At 42.6% G+C, this 19,180-nt stretch overlaps 1 protein-coding gene across 1 annotated transcript in view; it reads left to right on the forward strand.

Annotated features, from left to right (window-relative positions):
* Positions 1 to 2,738: 2,738 nt before the first annotated feature.
* Positions 2,739 to 19,180, forward strand: part of LOC311229503 (uncharacterized protein) — a gene marked incomplete at its 3' end in the record, with an annotated part of 61,202 nt that continues 44,760 nt past the window's right edge. Inside the window, exons 1-2 of the mRNA XM_084315580.1 lie at positions 2,739 to 2,990; positions 4,920 to 5,141. Coding sequence (XP_084171706.1) covers positions 2,918 to 2,990; positions 4,920 to 5,141 — 295 coding nt within the window. The 5' untranslated portion in view covers positions 2,739 to 2,917. The remainder of the gene's footprint in view (positions 2,991 to 4,919; positions 5,142 to 19,180) is intronic.

The following is a 19,180-nucleotide window of genomic DNA, read 5'->3' on the forward strand; positions in this document are numbered from 1 at the left end:
GCTCAATTGGCAAGGCCACATGGCTGTGGATCCTATGGCTCGTTTGCTGGCGAGTTCGAATCCCATCGAAAATATTTTTTAACGTGATTTTTTTTTAACGTGTATTCTTTCGCCGGTTAAGGTTAGGCATGGTTAAGGTTAAGGTTAAGGTTAGGCATTGTTTCGGAGTTGGTTAAGGTTAGAACGGTTAAGTTTAGGCGCTGTTAAGGAGCTGGTTAAGGTTAGAGTTTGTCAAAGAGAATGGCAATATAATTTCTATGGTTAAGGTTAGGCATGGTTAAGGTTAAGGTTAAGGTTAGGCATTGTTTCGGAGTTGGTTAAGGTTAGAACGGTTAAGTTTAGGCGTTGTTAAGGAGCTGGTTAAGGTTAGAGTTTGTCAAAGAGAATGGCAATAGACAGCCTATTTCCGCGCGACCTGGGCGCTGGGCGGCGGAAAATGAAAGGCGCATTACTGCACGCCACTACGGTAAATTTTTGCACTGCTTGCTTGGCATAAAGCTACACGCGACCTGTACCTCTATGTCTTCTACTACCTGTACCTCCCCTCCCCCCTCCCCATGCTGCTGAATTTATCTTATCTTATGAATACGTAAGGGATAATGTATAGCTACGAGGTCATTGTCGCAAAATAATTGACCGACACAGAGTTTAAAATACCGAGCCGCCTATACTCGATCATTGCGACAATGATCGAGTATAGCTATACATTATCCCGCGTATTACATGGCTAACTTACTAACAATATACTCGCAACACTGGTTCTGGCTCCAACTCCGAAACAATGCTTAAAGTTAACATGCCTAAACTTAACCGGCGAAAGAATGCATGTTAAAAAAAAAATTATAATTATGGGAATCGAACTTGTTACCAACGGACCACACGGATCCACAGCATAGGAGCGCTGCCAGTCGAGCTAGTTGTAGATCTTAAAAGAGGGAGGATTACTGCTACATAATGCTGCTGCTGCCGCGTCGCCGCGGGGGCGTGGCTAGACGCAAGTTGGGCGTGGTTAGACACAAGTTGGTTGCCTTTAATATTTAGGCTCCCCGGCAGCAAAACACCGGCAGTGTCTAATTGCACTGAAACAGTGTGTGTCAGTGGGCTTGATTGCGAACAGCTGCGCACAGCGGTCATTATTGTCCCACAGCGGTCATTATTGTCTGATAACTGACCTCTGACGCGCGCTATTGACCAATCACAAGCAAGCATTTCGGCGAATGTGAAAACGCCATGTAATAAAAGGTAATAATATGGCTTACCTTGTAATTGCATTTCTCCATTGCTGCGTCACTGCGTGTTAACTAACTGCATCTGCTTTTGACGTTCAATTAACGTTCGCTAACGTAGAGATACGTCAGACGTACTTCGCGATACGTCAGACGTACTTCGAGATACTTCCGTACTTTCCGCCAATCAGCGCACATTGTCCTGTCCCGGGAGAAATGTCGTGGGAGCGGGCGGAAGTTGCTCAATCTGGAACAATCTCCGAGGCTGCAGCTGGACCCTACTCGAGCCTCTCGCCTAGTCTCGCATGGCAGATACGCTTTCACGTCACCACCAGGGGTGCAGTCGTGCACACACGCAGTTACACGCCGTGTTATTAGATCACTGAGGCAGAACTAAGTACGCGCGATCGCGCACGGATGTGTACTCGCGTGTACGCGCAGTCGCGCACACAAAAATGCGCTGTATCCATTCATTGTGACTAATTATAATGAATGAATGAAAACTTTATTTAACAGATTGTGGAATGGGTACAATACAGTACGGCTCAATACACACAATTGTTAAGGGGATGCAGACCTGAGAAAGACGTTTGTCTTGTTTCCATCAGGGTCCCCCATTTTCAATTCATATAGACATTTATGACATACACAACATACATGACATTTATGGCATAGGGACATGATATAGGTATTTAGTACTGATACATTTGTGACATAACGGTATTCAAATATACAGTACTGTTACCCCTAGATCCTGACAGAGTATATACATATGATGGGGAGGGGACTGTACATTAGGAGGGGGTGGGTGGGTGGGAGAGAGATATACATACGGCGGGGGGGGGGGGGGATATATACATGCGGTGGGGAGGAGACTGTCTATTAGGAGGTGGTGGGGGTTTTGGGCATTTACGGTGGTCAGTTTCGAATTGCAGCCTCCCGTAGGTGCTCTTTAAGAGCGGTTTTGAATGTGGGTAGGGATTCACATTCCTTTACAGCTTTAGGTAGGGCGTTCCACATTGATGTGGCATAATTGCTAAACGGATTTAGTCCCTTGTTTGAGCCGAATTGAAAACATAATAAAGTTTTGTGATTTGAAAAAGAGTGATTTGAACTTGTGACCATAGGCTCCAAAGCAAGCTGGCGAATGAGTTGAGCTAAGTGCGTCAATGTTAAAACTGAGTGACGAATGCATAATTTACACTTGTACCGGCGTGGGGGCAAAACCTGCATTATTATTATTATTAAAACCTGCGTGTGTGAGCGTGTGGGGAAAAGCAAAATGCGCATGCGCACGCTACTGGTGTAGGGGCGAAATGAGCGTAGATCGCTGGCCAATCAGAGCAACGCGGAAGGAAACGTTTGTTGCCGAAAGGATACACGCCACCAGGCAGACTGGCAGTTTCTACATGTAATGACCCTTCCTTATTTTATAGTCTCCTTGCCTGTGGTGGATAGGAGGAGTAAACCCGCCAATGACGCACATTGTGTTGCTCACGTGACAAATAACAGGAAGTGAGAAAGACCGAGGCGAGGTAGAGCATCAGGAAGGAATAGAGTTTTAATTTCACATTTAGAAATGTCTCAAATAGAACAGATGGAGGCTCTTGTTAAAGAGCGACTAAAACAGCTGTTGAGGATATAATTGAAAATATGATTAACGTTTATTAGGAGAAGGATTCCCGGTCAAAATGGCAGATCGAGCGTCAAAACAAGCTGCTGGACATCCTTCTGAAACCAAAGATATAAAGTTACAAAGAGCAGGTTTGTGTTTTCAATCTGTTTTGCAGATGATTTGACAGGTTATGGCGGAACGAAGCAGGTAACGCACAGCACCGTTAAATATCAGAAACTAGCAGCGGGTGTTTTACTCACACATATGTATCCTTTCGCCAAATATCAATAAAATAGGTTTGATTGATTGAACATTTTATTAACAGGTTGCAGAATGGGTACAATACAGTACAGCCCCTTTCGTGACTTTCGGTTTGCAAGCCTGTGGCTTTTGTGACCGGAGTCACTTGCCCACCCGCCCCGATCACCCAGTAGAGAAACGACCAAGCGTCGTCAAGGGGCTCGCGGTGTGTCAAGAATACATCAGATCTGAATTTCAAAGATACCCAGCGTACAATATGGGTCTAACACAGCTTCACGATGGGGTCTGGAAGCTCGGAGTTGCTAATAAACAGTTTAAAACATTGTTACTCGACGAGTGGTATTTACAGACCGAACGTCCATCTCCGCCGTTGGTGTCACAGCGCATGCGCACCATGCCGCGTTCACGTTACTGGGAAGAAGCGGAAGAACCAGTTTCCGACTGGGAAAAACCATTCACGTCAGCCTCCTAGTGGTAATTCCTACTAGGACATATGGGATTCTTTTATAGACCCCATATCTCCCACTTCGCGTCACGAATTGCGGAAGTATGGATGTGGGCGTTTCATCCATAGATATATATAGAGTCAAAGCGTGAAGGCTTCCTAGTTGTAGCAACGAGATGTCCTCTGGTTCTTCCGCTTCTTCCCAGTAACGTGAACGTGGCATGGTGCGCATGCGCTGTGACACCAACGGCGGAGATGGACGTTCGTTCTGTAAATACCACTCGTCGAGTAACAATGTTTTAAACTGTTTATTAGCAACTCCGAGCTTCCAGATCCCATCGTGAAGCTGTGTTGGACCCATATTGTACGCTGGGTATCTTTGAAATTCAGATCTGATGTATTCTTAATCTTGACACACCGCGAGCCCCTTGACGACGCTTGGTCGTTTCTCTACTGGGTGATCGGGGCGGGTGGGCAAGTGACTCCGGTCACAAAAGCCACAGGCTTGCAAACCGAAAGTCACGAAAGGGGCTAAGTACAGCTCAATACACACAATTGTTAAGGGGATGCAGACCAGAGAAAGACTTTCGTCTTGTTTACATCAGGGTCCCCCATTTTCAATTCATCATAACATAGTAGTATGACATACAGTAGCCTACTGTTCTAGACATTTATGACATACCAGATCTACAAATATACAGTACTGTTTATGATACAAAAATAGTCTAAAAAGAGAGTATATACATTTGAGGGGGAATACACTGTACATTGGAGGAGGTTGGGGGTGGGGGGGCGGGGGACTACATTGGAGGTGGTTGGGTATGTGGGGTGGGGGGGGGGGGAGAAACTGTACATTGGAGGTGGTTGGGTATGTGGGGTGGGGGGGGGAACTGTACATTGGAGGTGGTTGGGGGGTGGGGGGGGGGGGAACTGTACATTGGGGGGGTGTGGGGGTAACTACATTGGAGGTGGTTGGGGGGGGGGGACTGTACATTGGAGGTGGTTGGGTATGTGGGGTGGGGGGAAGAAACTGTACATGGGAGGTGGTTGGGGGGGGAACTGTACATTGGAGGAGGTTGGGTATGTGGGGGGTGGGGGGGGGGACTGTACATTGGAGGGTTTACTGTAGTAAAACACTAATCAAACACCCATGTTTCTACCATGTACGCTTATAAAGTTATAAAGGGAATCTATGTGGAGCATTTGTGATAGCTTTACCATTAATAATGGTCGTGATAGTCACTGATGTATGCTAGTTGGTGCATAGTATGAGTTGAGAGAAATACCGCACTTCCGCGTGTGGCGTCGGACTAGCAAAGATAATTCTGGTTGACCGTTTTCCTGTTCTTCAATTCTCTGTCCTTCCCTCCAGACCCCCCACAGCTGTCAGTCTGTAAGGAGGTTCCCCCTGAGCAGCAGGAGAGGAGCCTCAGTCTGGACCAGGAGGAGCCAGAGCCCTCACAGATTAAAGAGGAACAGGAGGAAACCTGGACCAGTCAGGAGGGAGAGCAGCTTCAAGGCCTGGAGGAGGCTGATACCAAAGACTACATATTCACTATAAGCTGTGTGAGAAGCCTCCATGATCAACAGCAAGGTCAGTCCCCACATCTTAACCAGACTGTAGACAACTACAAATATTAATGTTTATTAACTCATTCAGCGCCAGCCATTAGCCGGGTCCCGTTGTAGCTATGCCACGCTTTAAAGATAGGAGTGCGTCACTTTGTTTGTAGAGCTATATCTATATTCTATATTATAGCTATGGAGACAAAACTATAGTCATTTGACACTGACTTTCTTCCGTCCAAGATGCAAAAAAGAGATAATTTTTTAATTTGTTATCCCGTGGTGAATATAAGTATAATTTCAGAGTGGTCTGGGGTCATTCCTGGGAAGCGAGTAATAGGGCGCAACGTGGATTCTACTATAAGCGTTGGTGTTTCTTGCCTGGACACGCTACTATTTCCAAATCAAATGTATAGGTATTATGTTTCATCACAAATGCATGAAACGGGGGGGGGGGGGGGGGGGGTCGTTTCTGATGCTTTGATTGCCAGTAATGGCATTCGTATTGAACACTAAAAACGCTGATCAGCTGGATCGGTATCAAGACATTGTTGTATCAAGCTGAAATTGATGTCAGATAGTCCTTACCTGTGGTCGGTGGTATTCCAAAAAGAATATTCCAATTGTCTGATCGCGATTTCGAGTATTGGTGTCCATCTGGTCCCGGACATAATTCGGCACAATTTATGGATTGAGTGTGCCAGATGCGTTTGGAAGTGCTCGGATGAAGCGACTTACTCGGCTCTGTCTAAGGTCGCTTTCACACAGGGGCTGTTTGGTCCGGACTTTCGGACCAGAATTCGATAGTCCGGTTTTTCGGGTTTGTGTGAATGCGTGTCGAACTCGGTCCGCGGACCAAGCAGGCGAACTCTGGTCTGCCTGAAAACGTAGGTCTCGTTTCGGCTTCATCGAACCAAACGCGCACCAAATGTAGGAAGTGCTTATTATTACCAAGCTGCTCGCAGCATTCACTGCAATTCTGCAAAACAAGCACACTGCATATATCTCTCTATCTATCTATCTATATATCTATATACTGTGCATCTTGGGAAGAAGGAAGAAAAAACGCTGCTTATTATTATTACCGAGGCGCACGGCATTCACTGCAAATAAAAACAACTCATAAAAACAACGTGGTGTACAAGTTGTTTAGCGAGAGGATGGTGGTAACATTATTACCACTGCTCGCAGCATTCAATGCAAAACAAGCACACTGCATCTATCTCTCTATCTATATATCTATATATCTAACTGTGCATCTTGGGAAGAAGGAAGAAAAAACGCGGCTTATTATATTGTTATTATTATATATATATATATATATAACAACGTGGTGTACAAGTTGTTTAGCGAGAGGATGGTGGTAATCGGCTTCAATAGAACAACTCGTCTCCGCTGATCTGAGGGCTTGCAGTCGACACACACACACGCGCGCACACACACGGGCTCGCAGCCACACACACATTTCCACTGTCCAATAGACGAGCGCCCTTTTCGACCGCGTGACATTGTTCAGATAGTTTGGTGCGCCTCACAGATTTTAGTGTGAACGCAGGCGAACCAAATGAAGAATGCAACAATGTTGCAACTTCACCACCAGAACCGCACCGAGTCCACCAAAACTATATGTGAAAGCGACCTAAATATAGCGCCCGGTGACATTTGAGTGTAACACAGAGTTAGATATAAGGTTTCAAAGGGTGGGCGACACTGCCATCTGGCAGGATGCGGCCGGTATTGCACTTTGGCGATCTCAAAATCCTTTCATATGGCAACACCAAGGTCAATGGATGAATAATGAATGAAAATAGCGAATAAAAGAAAAAAACTACCAAAAACCCGAGATATCTCGGGTTCTGGCGTCCAACGCATGGCGAGTTAACCCGAGATATCTCGGGTCTGGCAATTAAAGAGTTAAAGGCTAGGCAAATTTCAGATATCAAACGGGTATCAAAATGAACATGTTTGGGTAGTATTTGTTTATTCCTGGGTTTGAGTAGGAGCTAGAAATTTGATTTGAATTTGTAATCAAACACAAGATACTTGTGCCCTAAATATAAGGATTAGCACTAAATGAAGAAACCCAATCCCCTTACCAAACATATATGCTACATATATATATATATATTAGTGCTGTCAATCGATTAAAATATTTAATCGCGATTAATCGCATGATTGTCCATAGTTAACTCGCGAGTAATCGCAAATTAATCGCATTTAAAAAATATATAAATGTATCTACCTTAACACTTTAATCGCCGAAAACGCTGGAACTCGTCTTTCCCCGCCATGCTCATGCTGCCGAAGACGCCGTAACTCGTCTTTGATATCAATATTTCAAAAATCTGTGATCGAAATCATATTTCTCCTCCGGGGACCTGAGATATACTGCTGATTTCCACTCAACTCTCTTTTTTTTTTGATCTTTTTTTTTTATTATTACTTAACATGAAAACAAGACAACACAATACAATAACCATAATAACAATACACAGAACTTCACAGGGAGATAACAGAACAATAATAATAAAAGAAATAACAATTTATAAAAACAGAGTACAACATTTTAATTTAAAGGGGTACTATCTTACAATTGGCCTTTCCCAGTATTCAGTACCGTTTCCCGGCCGTGTGGCTCTATATCAATAACACTTATGTCTCTAATTCTCATATTGGCGCACTCTTCCAATTCCCCTCACATCCCTCACCCTCACCAAACTGAGTCATCTCAAAACGTGCATATCAGTGATGTCAGAGATTTCCAGCTGCATAACAATGTGGCAATTGTCACCAGGCCACACAGTGGTTGGAGCCCAGCCTCAAAACGGCTTAAGATCCTGAGGTAGAAAAACGCTGCCCCTGAGTACCCGACCAGAAATACAATACAATGAACCTTTCCGAAAAACAAAAACCTACAGAGTGTTCCATAGACTCACAGGAACCGTGCAAAAGTGCCCAAACAGTGAAGAAATAGCAAAATAGCTCCCCCCCAATAAATTCCCCCAGTTAAAGTTAAGAAGGACAAGACAAAAGACAAGACAGACAAGAGATTTCCTCCTCCCCCTCCCATGAGACCGCCGGACTCCCCCGAACAAGCACCTCAACCCCGCTCAGCCGCACACGGCGGTCCTGACCTTCTCAGCTGTTGCAAACCACAGGTCAATACCAGCCTGCCCCACCCCAATCACCCGCGCCGTGGATATCTTAAGATAAATCACATCCAACAGTGTTAGGGACCAGTTAATCACTGTGAGCTTCTCAGGCTCCTTCCACCTCAATGCTATTAGCTTCTTCGCTGCTGTGACGCCCGCTAGGACAACCCTTTTCAGTTGTACGGACGCGGGTAGTGTTGTTATATCGTTCAGGAGTAGCGTAACAGCTGCGAATGGGATAGTTAAGTCACACAGATCTGAAAGTTTGTCCGTTATTGACCTCCAGAAGCGGGCCACTGGTGGGCAATCCCAATACATATGCATATAAGTGCCAGCGGCCCTTTGAGAGCACAAAGTGCACCGAGAGTCGGTTATCAGTCCCATAGCATATAACTTCCTAGGTGTAAGATAGGTCCTATGAATATAATTAAAATTAATTTGCTGGTGATTGGGGTTGCGGGAAGACAATGCCACATTTGCCCAAACATCATCCCAGTCAAACTCGGGGTCCAACTCCGGGATATCCACACGCCAGATTGTATCCAATGACAAATTTTTATACGTGGATTGAATTAAGAGCGTATAAAAGTCTGAGACAAACCCTCTGGAGGTCGTCCTGTCCACTATGAGCCTGAGGAAGGGGTGTGGTTGCAAAGCTTGAGCCCACAGCACGCCATGCGCCCTCAGCGCTGACCTTAGTTGAAGGTAAAGAAAGAAGGACTCGCCGGGAAGATCATAAAATTCTCTTAAGTCCTGAAACGCCCGAAGGCCGTTCTTATCATAAATATCCTCCAGAGTATGAACTCCCCTCCTTTGCCATTGAGGAATACTAACCGGCTTGTGCCCAACAAGTAGTTGCTGATTATTAAAAATTGGAGAGTCCAGGTGCCATGGGCATTTAACCCCACACGACTTCTGTACATTACGCCACGTTTGGATCACGTGAGTTATGATCGGTCCATACCTCAGTCGGCATTTCGAAATAGGGACAGTGGAGTACACTACATCCTGCAATCTTAGCGGTGAAATCGCCGCCGCTTCTAAGGAGCGCCAAGATACAGCCTCTACAGGGTCTAGCCAGCACTCCACTCAACTCTCTAACGTTTCAAGAGCGCCATCTGGTGGCCGATCGGCAGATCGCCCAAACAGCAAACCGGAAACAGGAAACTGGTGCTCATCCAAATTCGGTCCGACCACTCGCTATAGCTCCCGGGACTCCATCTTGACACACTGGATAATCGATCGCTCACCCTAACTCAAGAAACAACATGATTTGGACGTATATACTATTATACAACCTGGAAATGGATCCGGTATTTCTCCATCCCATAATAGAAAAAACTCTGTTCCACGCTCATCCCCCAACGGCGCGATGAAGCCACGGTGAGTTTCAGCGTTATTTTCTAACGTGTTCCATATAAACTGCTCTGATGATCATATGACCCACACTAGATGAATGATATAACGTTGCCCACGGAATTATAAACGACCCCCCGCCCATCCGGTCGACATCAGATGATACGTAGTAACTTCTAGAAGTACCTCCAGTTGAAATTTTTTATCTGGCACCGATCGCTACCAAACTGTATTTGATCATCAATATAATGCATTTGGGGCTATAAATCAAGTTCTGGAGAAATCTGCAGAAAACGATAAAAACATACTTATACTTTAGACCATATTTTAGTATGAATATGTGAATGAAAAAGTATAACGTTGCTACACCCTGAACAATAGATATAGGACATTGAATGGGCCATAATAATGTCAATTTAGCAATAGAATTTAAAAAGTTATAGCCCTGCAAAGAAGGGGAACTTCTCCATAGACAAATAGAGCTGGCTAGGGATGGTAAATTATGAATTTAACCATGGCGATCAAAGTGTTAAACAGATATTTTCCAAGTTCCAAGTTTTAATACTCTCATCAACATGAGAGTCAACAAATGCTTGCTTTATGCAGCCATTTCACACAAAAGGATGACCGTCATGCATTGCAAATATGCATCAAATTCAAAACAGAGTGATGCACAAAATAACTTAAAAGAAAATAATAATTTAAAACAATGAATAAAGTGTGCATGAAATAATAGGGGAAAGAAAACGTTAGGAACTTGTTACATTCACCCACACAAGGGCTGAGTAATCACACACCCCCCCCCTCTCTCTCATACACACACTCTCCCAGCTCTCTTTCTCTCTTGCTCCTTCCTCATCTCTCTCACCCCCCTCTCTCTCTATATATATCTCTCACACACACACTTCAGAAACAAACATAGTATCAATGAGAGCATCAATAATACACCTGAGTGAAGTTTTTTTTCTTTTTCTTAACCCATTCTCCGCCAATACCGTGTTAAGGCGCGTTTCTCCGCCATGCGTTGTCTGCCAATCACGCCGTAAGGCGTGTTTGAGATAAATATTTCATATTTTCGTCATGGTATTCATATTTCACCCACGGAGTCTTGGCTGATGCTGTCTGAGCCAGCACAACTCTGCAACGCTTCAATACTGCCACCTGGTGGCCGATCAGCGAGTTGCCAAACCGGAAGTGCCCGTTGCAGCTCGGTCCGTCCCCTAATTTCGTCCGGCCACTCGTTTATTGTCCCAGGACTCAATACAGACACCGTGGATATGGATCTTTGCCATAACTCAATAATCTACATGATTTGGACGTGTATTAGTAATATACAAACCGGAAATGGATCGCATTGATCAACATCACATAATTGGGATCTGTTTGCTCCACTCTCATCGCCCAACGCTACGAGGAGACTGATGTGAGTTTCAGCGTTTTTCTTTATAATTTTCTATACAAACTGCTCTGATCAATATATCACCCATACTACATAAATCATTTAACGTCGGTCATGGAATTATAAACGACCCCCCCCCGTTCACCCGCAGATGATCAGTCATGACGTTTAGGACCATGTACAGTTGACATTTTTAATATAGCATGGATCGGTATCAAACTGCATTTGATAATCTAATATATGCATTTATGCCTATATCGCACGTTCTATGAAATACTGCAGAAAACGATAAAAACATATTTATACTGAAAAAGTAAAACGTTCCTACATCCTGAACGATAGATAATTGATGTTGAATGGGCCATAGTAATGTCAATTTAGCAATACAATTTAAAAAGTTATAGCCCTGCAAAGAAGGTGAACATCTCCATAGACAAATAGCACTGGCAGAGGATGGTTTAGGATGGTCAAAGTGGTGGCAGAGAATGGGTTAAAAGTTAATCGTGAGTTAAAAAAAATAGTGGCGTTAATAGAATCGGGCGATAACGCGTTAATACCGCATTAACTTTGACAGTCTTAATATGGGCTGTCAGTTTATCGCGTTAATTAGATTAATTAATTACACAGCAAATTATCGCATTATGAAAATTAACTCAAATTTTTTTTTTTTTTTTTTTTATCTCATTCATTCCATTAAAACGTAGAATAAACATTTACAGACTTTTTTTAAATGGTCCATTTGCATGTTCTTGGTATCTGAATCTATGGATCTCAGGGAATGTATTCCCAGTGTCAGAAATACCGTGTCTGTTACTAGGCTTGAGTAAATTGTAATGAACCAAATGAGAATATCAATTCAATTATTTTTTTTTATTTTTCTTTGACTGTGAATAACACCATGCTAAAATTTACCAGACTTGAAAAATCTAAGCAAATGAATAAAGGGAAGATGATTAAACAGAAGGTTTTGTAGATACAGTACTGAGTTCTGCCATCCGGACACATGCAATTTGAAATATGATTATACAATATAAAATATCAGGCCTAAAATGGTTGTGATTAAAATGCGATTAATTAGATTAATTAATTACAAATCCTGTAATTAATTAGATTAATTTTTTTAATCGCCTGACAGCACCGATGGTATCGTGAAGCACAGTCACAGGTGATTCTGATGCCCAGAATGCCATCATCCACTTCAATGTTAGCGTTAAAAACGCCTAATCTATGTTTTAAATTATGGCTATGTGTCTAATCGGCCCGTCGCTTATCAATGACTTGTTTGCAGTCAACATTGTTGAAACGGATTGTTTTTTAATCGGTTCATATCCTTTTTATAGCTTTTCGAAAAGCTATCGTTCTCTCAAACATTTTCGTAAAATTTTAAGATTCCCTCATAAACGGCATTTATTGGAATATTCTCTAATACACTAGACACGTTGTCATTTGTCTGCCTATTTATGAATTGTTTTCAAATAAACGCTAGATTATCGATAGTATATGTGTACGTATTAGGGATGGGTACCGAATTCGGTTCTTTTGAGGTACCGAACCGAAACACGTCGGTACTACCGAGTATCGATTCAAGTGAGATACCAAAAAAAAATTTAAATTAAATATTTCTTTTCCTTTTTTTTCCTTTTTTTTTGTGTCAACGTTCACACGCACAATATATGCTTACCTAGGATTTGACTTGATTCAACAACAAAGCAGTTGGAGCAATGGCAAGCCGAAAACGGTCGAAATTGTAGTTATTTGAAGTTAGGATTTTTTTTTCACGACTGAGGTACTGTAGGTAAATAATTTTTTTTTAGACTAAAGTACCGAAAAAAGGTACCGTTGGGTACCGGTATCGATTCACAGGTGCCGGTACCGGTACCGTATCGGTTCAAATGTGAAAGGTACCCATCCCTAGTACGTATGCACGCTATAGACACGGGCTGAAAAATCTATTCTCTCGTTTTCGCAAGATCACACACACACACACACATACACACATAGGGACACGCTGTTATCTCAGTGAATACAGCTCCGATTACCCCAAGACTGGTAACATAGACTCCTTACCTTAGATCAGATGTGCTCCAAAAAGATTATTCCAATTCCTGATCGCCATTCCAAATATCGATTGCGTTGATTGATTGAGTATTGGCTGCTGTAAATATATAATCCAGGCTGCTTTCCGTCTCACGATCAGAGCCCTCTTGATCAGACGGCTCGCCAGCACAAGGAGCCAGTTGGCTCCACCTCTACAGATCTACAGATCCCAGGTCAGTCTAATCGACTGACCTGCAGTTACACAGGGATAGACGATAGGGGGCGCTTTTTTCCAATCTGAGCTCCTGGAGGGGCTGCTGTACCAACGGGAGACTTGGTTGATGAAATATGAGATCGCTAATAAAAAAATTAAACAACATTTCTCGTCGTCTGCAATCAATGGGGGGTCTGATAAAACGAGAATAGTCGTCGCTGGCATCCAAAGTGTTAAGAACGAAAATAGAACACTTTCTACACATTGTTGATAAATGAGGGCCCTGGGGTTTTGTGTGTCGCTCTAGTTGTATGGTCTTAGGGGCACCACTGTTATGCTGGCGGTGTTCTTTCCACCCGGGAGATATGGGAGGACGGACTGGATGTTGTTGTTGTGAAGCTACTGTAGCGTATTAGCAGGTAGCTGTGTTGTGTATGAGAAGGGAAGTATCGACCTGTAAAACCCCATATTGAGCTGGAAATAAAGCACCATACAGAAAAGGAAACTCTTTCTTCCCTACATTACTGCATGAGTTGACGGATTGCTACATTATGTTGATCCACGACAATAGAACACATTAAATAGCTTACCTGAGTCTAACCAGCTAGCACTAACGTTAGCTTTTTTTGTTTAGAAAAAGCTCACGCCAACTTATGAGGCTGTAACTGAGTGGCGAGACTAAACAAAAAAGACTAAAACGAAAATGCTCAGACCTGTAGTTGACTAAAACTTGACTAAACTAAATATAGATAAAGGTGACTAAATATGATAAATGAAAAAGAGCATTTGAGACATGACTAAGACTAAAACAAAAATTTAAAATGGCTGACGAAATTAACACTGCTGGATAGTTGATGATAAAAAAAAACATTTAACAGGGTGCTCCAGTAGCACACCATGTTACCGCGCTGCGTCGCGGGACTCCGTGCTGCGTCACGGATCTGGTTGACTCCGAGTTCGATTCCCGGACTCGCCGTCATTTGCCGAATGTCTCCCCCTGCTCTCTCTCCCGTTTCACCCTACAACTGTCGGTCATGCTTGACCAGAAAAGCGATAAACGCTAAAAAATAAAGTTTAAAAAAAAAAAAAAAAAAAAAAAAACATTTAACTTCATTAGATGAAATATTCTAAAATCATTAAGTCTGCTATAAGCCATTCTCCCTGTGTGTGCGGATGAGGTCAGAGGAGTTTGATAGTATTTACTGAGGATGGCCAGATAATGTTGATTAGGGAGTAGGATACAAACCCGGGTAAGGGGTGTGGGTGCAGGAGGAAATGGTTAGAATGAGAGCTCCAGGTATATATAATGCCAATGCAACATACCATACCACACGGCCCCCAATGGCCACCACAATCTAATGTGTGAATAGATAGGCAGTGAGAGCCAGCACCTCCCCTCACTGGTGTTTCGTCAAGTTAGGCCCACGACACCTCAGGAAGGCTCAACAGTTAGTTCCAGTGTCCCAGAACCCCCCCCCCCCATGCTCTGATATCCACAAGCCGAACCTCCCTATGTTATCCTATGTCAAAAATTAAATGTCCATATCATACCAATATCACACATGAAACAGCAACAATGGAGAAGAAAAGGAATACTCTTACCCTTTGTTTACGTTGGCTGCCAAGTCTGCATATCTAAACTTTTTCCTTTTGTACGCCTCCTCCACTGAATCCTCCCAAGGCACGGTCAATTCTATAAAATAAACTAACCACGAGACCATAATACTAGGTCAGGCCTCAAGTTAGTGCTAACTATCTCTCCTGGAACAACAAATCGTCCTCTCAAATCTACCTGCATCTCCCAATCAGCTCCATTTAGGTGGCCTGACTCATGCCTGCCTAAAAACCTACGTCCTCTACAGTTCTCTTCCTCCCGGACAAATTGAATGGCTGCACCCTCCATCTGATTACATCCTGAATTCACTTGTACTCTTCTACTTTCAATTCCTGCCGCTAAGCTCTTCAAAACCTGGTTATGTCGCCATGTATACCTTGAGAAAGACTAGTCTTACAGCCTGACATAATATGGTTGTATAAGTTGTTCTGCCCTCCTGACTGAGTACTGCTAACCGATTTCTTAGCTTTTCTTGCAAATCAATAATTCCTCTTTTCTCATCTACTGACGCCTTTCTCCACTGCTTTTTTAGCTGTCTCCTCTCCTTCACTAATTTCTCTATTTCTTTCTGCCGTTTGGACCTAACTGACAGCAATCTTTCCACCCTCTTTTACTGGTAGCTGGAGAATGCCTTTCCCATACAATGCCACACTACTAATACACGAGGAACTCCTAGCCATTTCCTAATGTACAAATTAACTAATCTCTCAAGCCTTTCTATATTTTGATATTGGCTCTTCATATATTGACAATGGCCACATCAACTTAGGGAATGTAATGGGAAATATTAAAGGACTAAACGATGAGCCGTTTACAAATCATTCTGAGTCATTATTAATAATAAGAAGAAAGTTTATTTCACCGTGGCCACCTATGAAAGGACAGTCTATAGTCAGAGACAATATGTTAACCCATTAGCGTCTGGCCATAGACTGACCCCGAGCGCTTGTTCAGACATATGTTAAATACACAGTTGTCAGTCATAACATAATATCAGATATGATGATGAAGGTAAACAAAAATGGTTCTCAGTCAGTGGGAACAACAACAAAGAAGTTATGGCTGGGGGGATGTCAGAGTGTTCTTAAAGAGACATACACACATTAACCAGTCAAGCTGGTCATACTGAAAGTCACGCTGTATAACATGATGTCTCAACACAGATCTATAAGAACATGATAATATATTCCACGACAATTCCCCCATTTGATAATTAATCACAATCATTATCACTTCATAAAGACAACAAAAAATATGATCATCCTCAAACCAAAAATAACACAAATAATAAAAACTCAGCACAAACTATTTTTATTATCTAAAAAAACAAAAGGTCCTCTGGATTGACCCTGTGTCACGTGCAAAAGAGAAGTTGCCATAACAGCCAACCATCATTAGTGTCTCTTTGCAAATGTCCAGACGGTGGTCGAAGGACTCAATAGTACAGTCCAGTCTCTCGTTTTGTCAAGGCCATATTTCTCCCACCACCAAGCTGAAAAATAGAATCACAAAAAAGACCAGGAGAGTATCTCGCCAAAAAGAGCATTTCCCATACAAACTTATTCAAAACAAACAATTCCCATGAAACTCTTTCAGTAGCGAAGAACAGATAACAGCAAGAAACAAAAACAAAATTTGCAGACTCTTCACAAAGAATGAAATATAATCTCAGGGAAGTCACACATAACCCAAGTTTACCATTGCAATGTACAGCATATTAAAAAACATCTTCATTCTGAACCAAGTTCAGTACATTATTACCTAATAACTCTTAGGATGATACCGTAATATCTGTATGTGTTTTGGTTCAAACTTGCCTCATTTATCATCTGTGACGAATCCCGGAACGGTCTCTCCTCCTTCCTCTGCCTGCAGTCCAAACACCCCCCTCTGCAGTCCATGTATGCCGTGGCTCGGTCCTGATGATCCTCCCCTCTGATGCAAGGAGCCTGTCCGGTGAATGGCTTAGACCTGCTGGAAACTGTCTCTAAGATCTTTATCTCTGGACCACTGATCCTATCAGACTGGGGTCAGCTGTCGGTTGATGGTCTTAGCGTCCCATCATTCACTAGCCGATAGGCCCTCTGTAGGGCTGGGCGATATGGCCTAAATATGATATCACGATATTTTCTGACCTTTCGGCGATACACGATACACATCACAATGTTTTTCTTTTTTCCCCCAAACAATTCATTGTGAGGCTTACCAAGACAGTATTTGAGTTTGCAAGCTAACATTAAAGACTAAATAAAATACCCATGCATTTAGCATTTTTATATTATATATTAGATTTAGATTATTGGATTATTAGATTATATATTGCATATATTTAGCAATGAGATATTATATGATTTAGATATGAAATATGATTAATTGAAAATGGGGGACCCTGATGTAAACAAGACGAAAGACTTTCTCTGGTCTGCATCCCCTTAACAATTGTATGTATTGAGCTGTACTGTACCCATTCTGCAATATGTTAATAAAGTTTTAAATCAATCAATCAATCAATAAATAGCATTTTAGCATTTTTATGAAACTACTGTATATTTGTATGTCTCTAAATGTTTTGATGAATTGAAAATGGAGGACCCTTATGTAAAAAAGCCGAAAGTCTTTTTCTGGTCTTCATCCCCCAGTCCACTGTTGTTGTATTGAGCTGTACTGTATTGTACCCATTCTGCAATCGTTAATAACGTTTTCATTCATTCGATCATTCAGCCGGCAACAGAATAATTTTGATTGACAGTCGAGTCTGCCAATTACGTCACACCGATTGAACCCGCCCTGCTGTTCTTGGCACCAATCGGCAAGCTCTATGCGTTTTTTACTTCCGCAATTGATTTTGACGAGAGCTGAGCTCAGCTCAACGACAACAACAGCTCCCTGCGGCAGACGAGTGATTACCAGCGCACTGCAGCATGACTAAACAAGCCATAATGATTTTATTGCAACGAATGTTATAATAAAAGCCTTTCAATACATCTGTCTGATTGAAAACTTTATTAACAGACCGCAGAATGGGCATGCACAACTCCGCACGGGCTGAGATATGAACAGTAACGCTTGCTATCTATGTCGTCATTGGACATTGCTATGTTTGGGTAAATACGCGAATGTTATTGAACGTGTAACTATATAACGTTAATGCCACAAAACGAATGCCTTTGTTAATAATAATTAGTAACTTTGATGCAGTAGTGTGTGTGGGGGCGGCGTTGTTCAAAAGTTTGAACGGGTGTGGACCAGATTGACGCGACACAATCCTCTTGGGCAAAACATCACGATATCCACAATACGTTAAAAAAGTGTATCGTTAATGAACTGTACCCGATATTTATATAATATCGTCATATCGCCCAGCCCTAGCCCTCTGCCTCCTAGTTCTGGAGCAGATTGGGACAGCTTACTTTCTCAGAAATCAGCTGTAGTCGGTTCCCCCACTCAGGCCCTTGGTTGTGGCCCTGATGGAACAGGCCTGCTAGAAACTGTCTCAGTGTCTATGCTGTAGCTGCAGAGTGGAGCTCTGGTTCAGTAGATTAGCTGGGCCAGCACTTGTCTCCCCGTGTTAGAGCAGTGGGCCTCAGCTTCCTCTCTCAGTGGTCAGCTGGGCCAGCACATGTTAGTGGTCAGTGTCCTCTGCGCCCCATAGCTGAGTGTCCTCTTCTCGGGCAGAGATGGGGTACTTGGACCGGCACAGGAGACTGAAGAGAGACACGCCCAGCGAGAAACTCACAAAAGGAAAAGAGAGAGAGAAAGAAATAAAAATAAAAAGCTGTCCGGTAACATTTTACACACTAAAATAGTAAAAAGGTGTCCACTCAGGTTTAAAGTTAGGACATTCTATCTTGTTGGCCAAAAAAACAAACTATATATATATATATATATATATATATATATATATATATATATATATATATAATATTGAAGCCCACACCCCACCCCTCTCATACATCTGGGACGTACCAATATTGAGAAAACTACAGAAAAACCACCAAAAACAATATCTTAATATACCCAAAACAAATAGCTCTGCATTTTGTTATGAGAGTTGGTTGTTAGTTGTCACAGACAAAACATGCTCCCTGTAGGCCATGCTAGAGAATTTATGCCAGTAAGCTGGTTTATCATTAAATGGAGTAACGGAATATTACACTAGAAATGTAATGGTAGGCATGTCTAAGAACATAACTTCCCCTATTATGTAATATAACTGTTTGATTATGACACATTCTCAGTGACTCGATGTGGGCTGACAGTGGGTAATGCACAAGTTAACATCTTTTGCAGTTAA

Source organism: Notolepis coatsorum (genome assembly GCF_963971535.1).
Source record: "Notolepis coatsorum genome assembly, chromosome: 6".
Lineage (NCBI taxonomy): Eukaryota > Metazoa > Chordata > Actinopteri > Aulopiformes > Paralepididae > Notolepis > Notolepis coatsorum.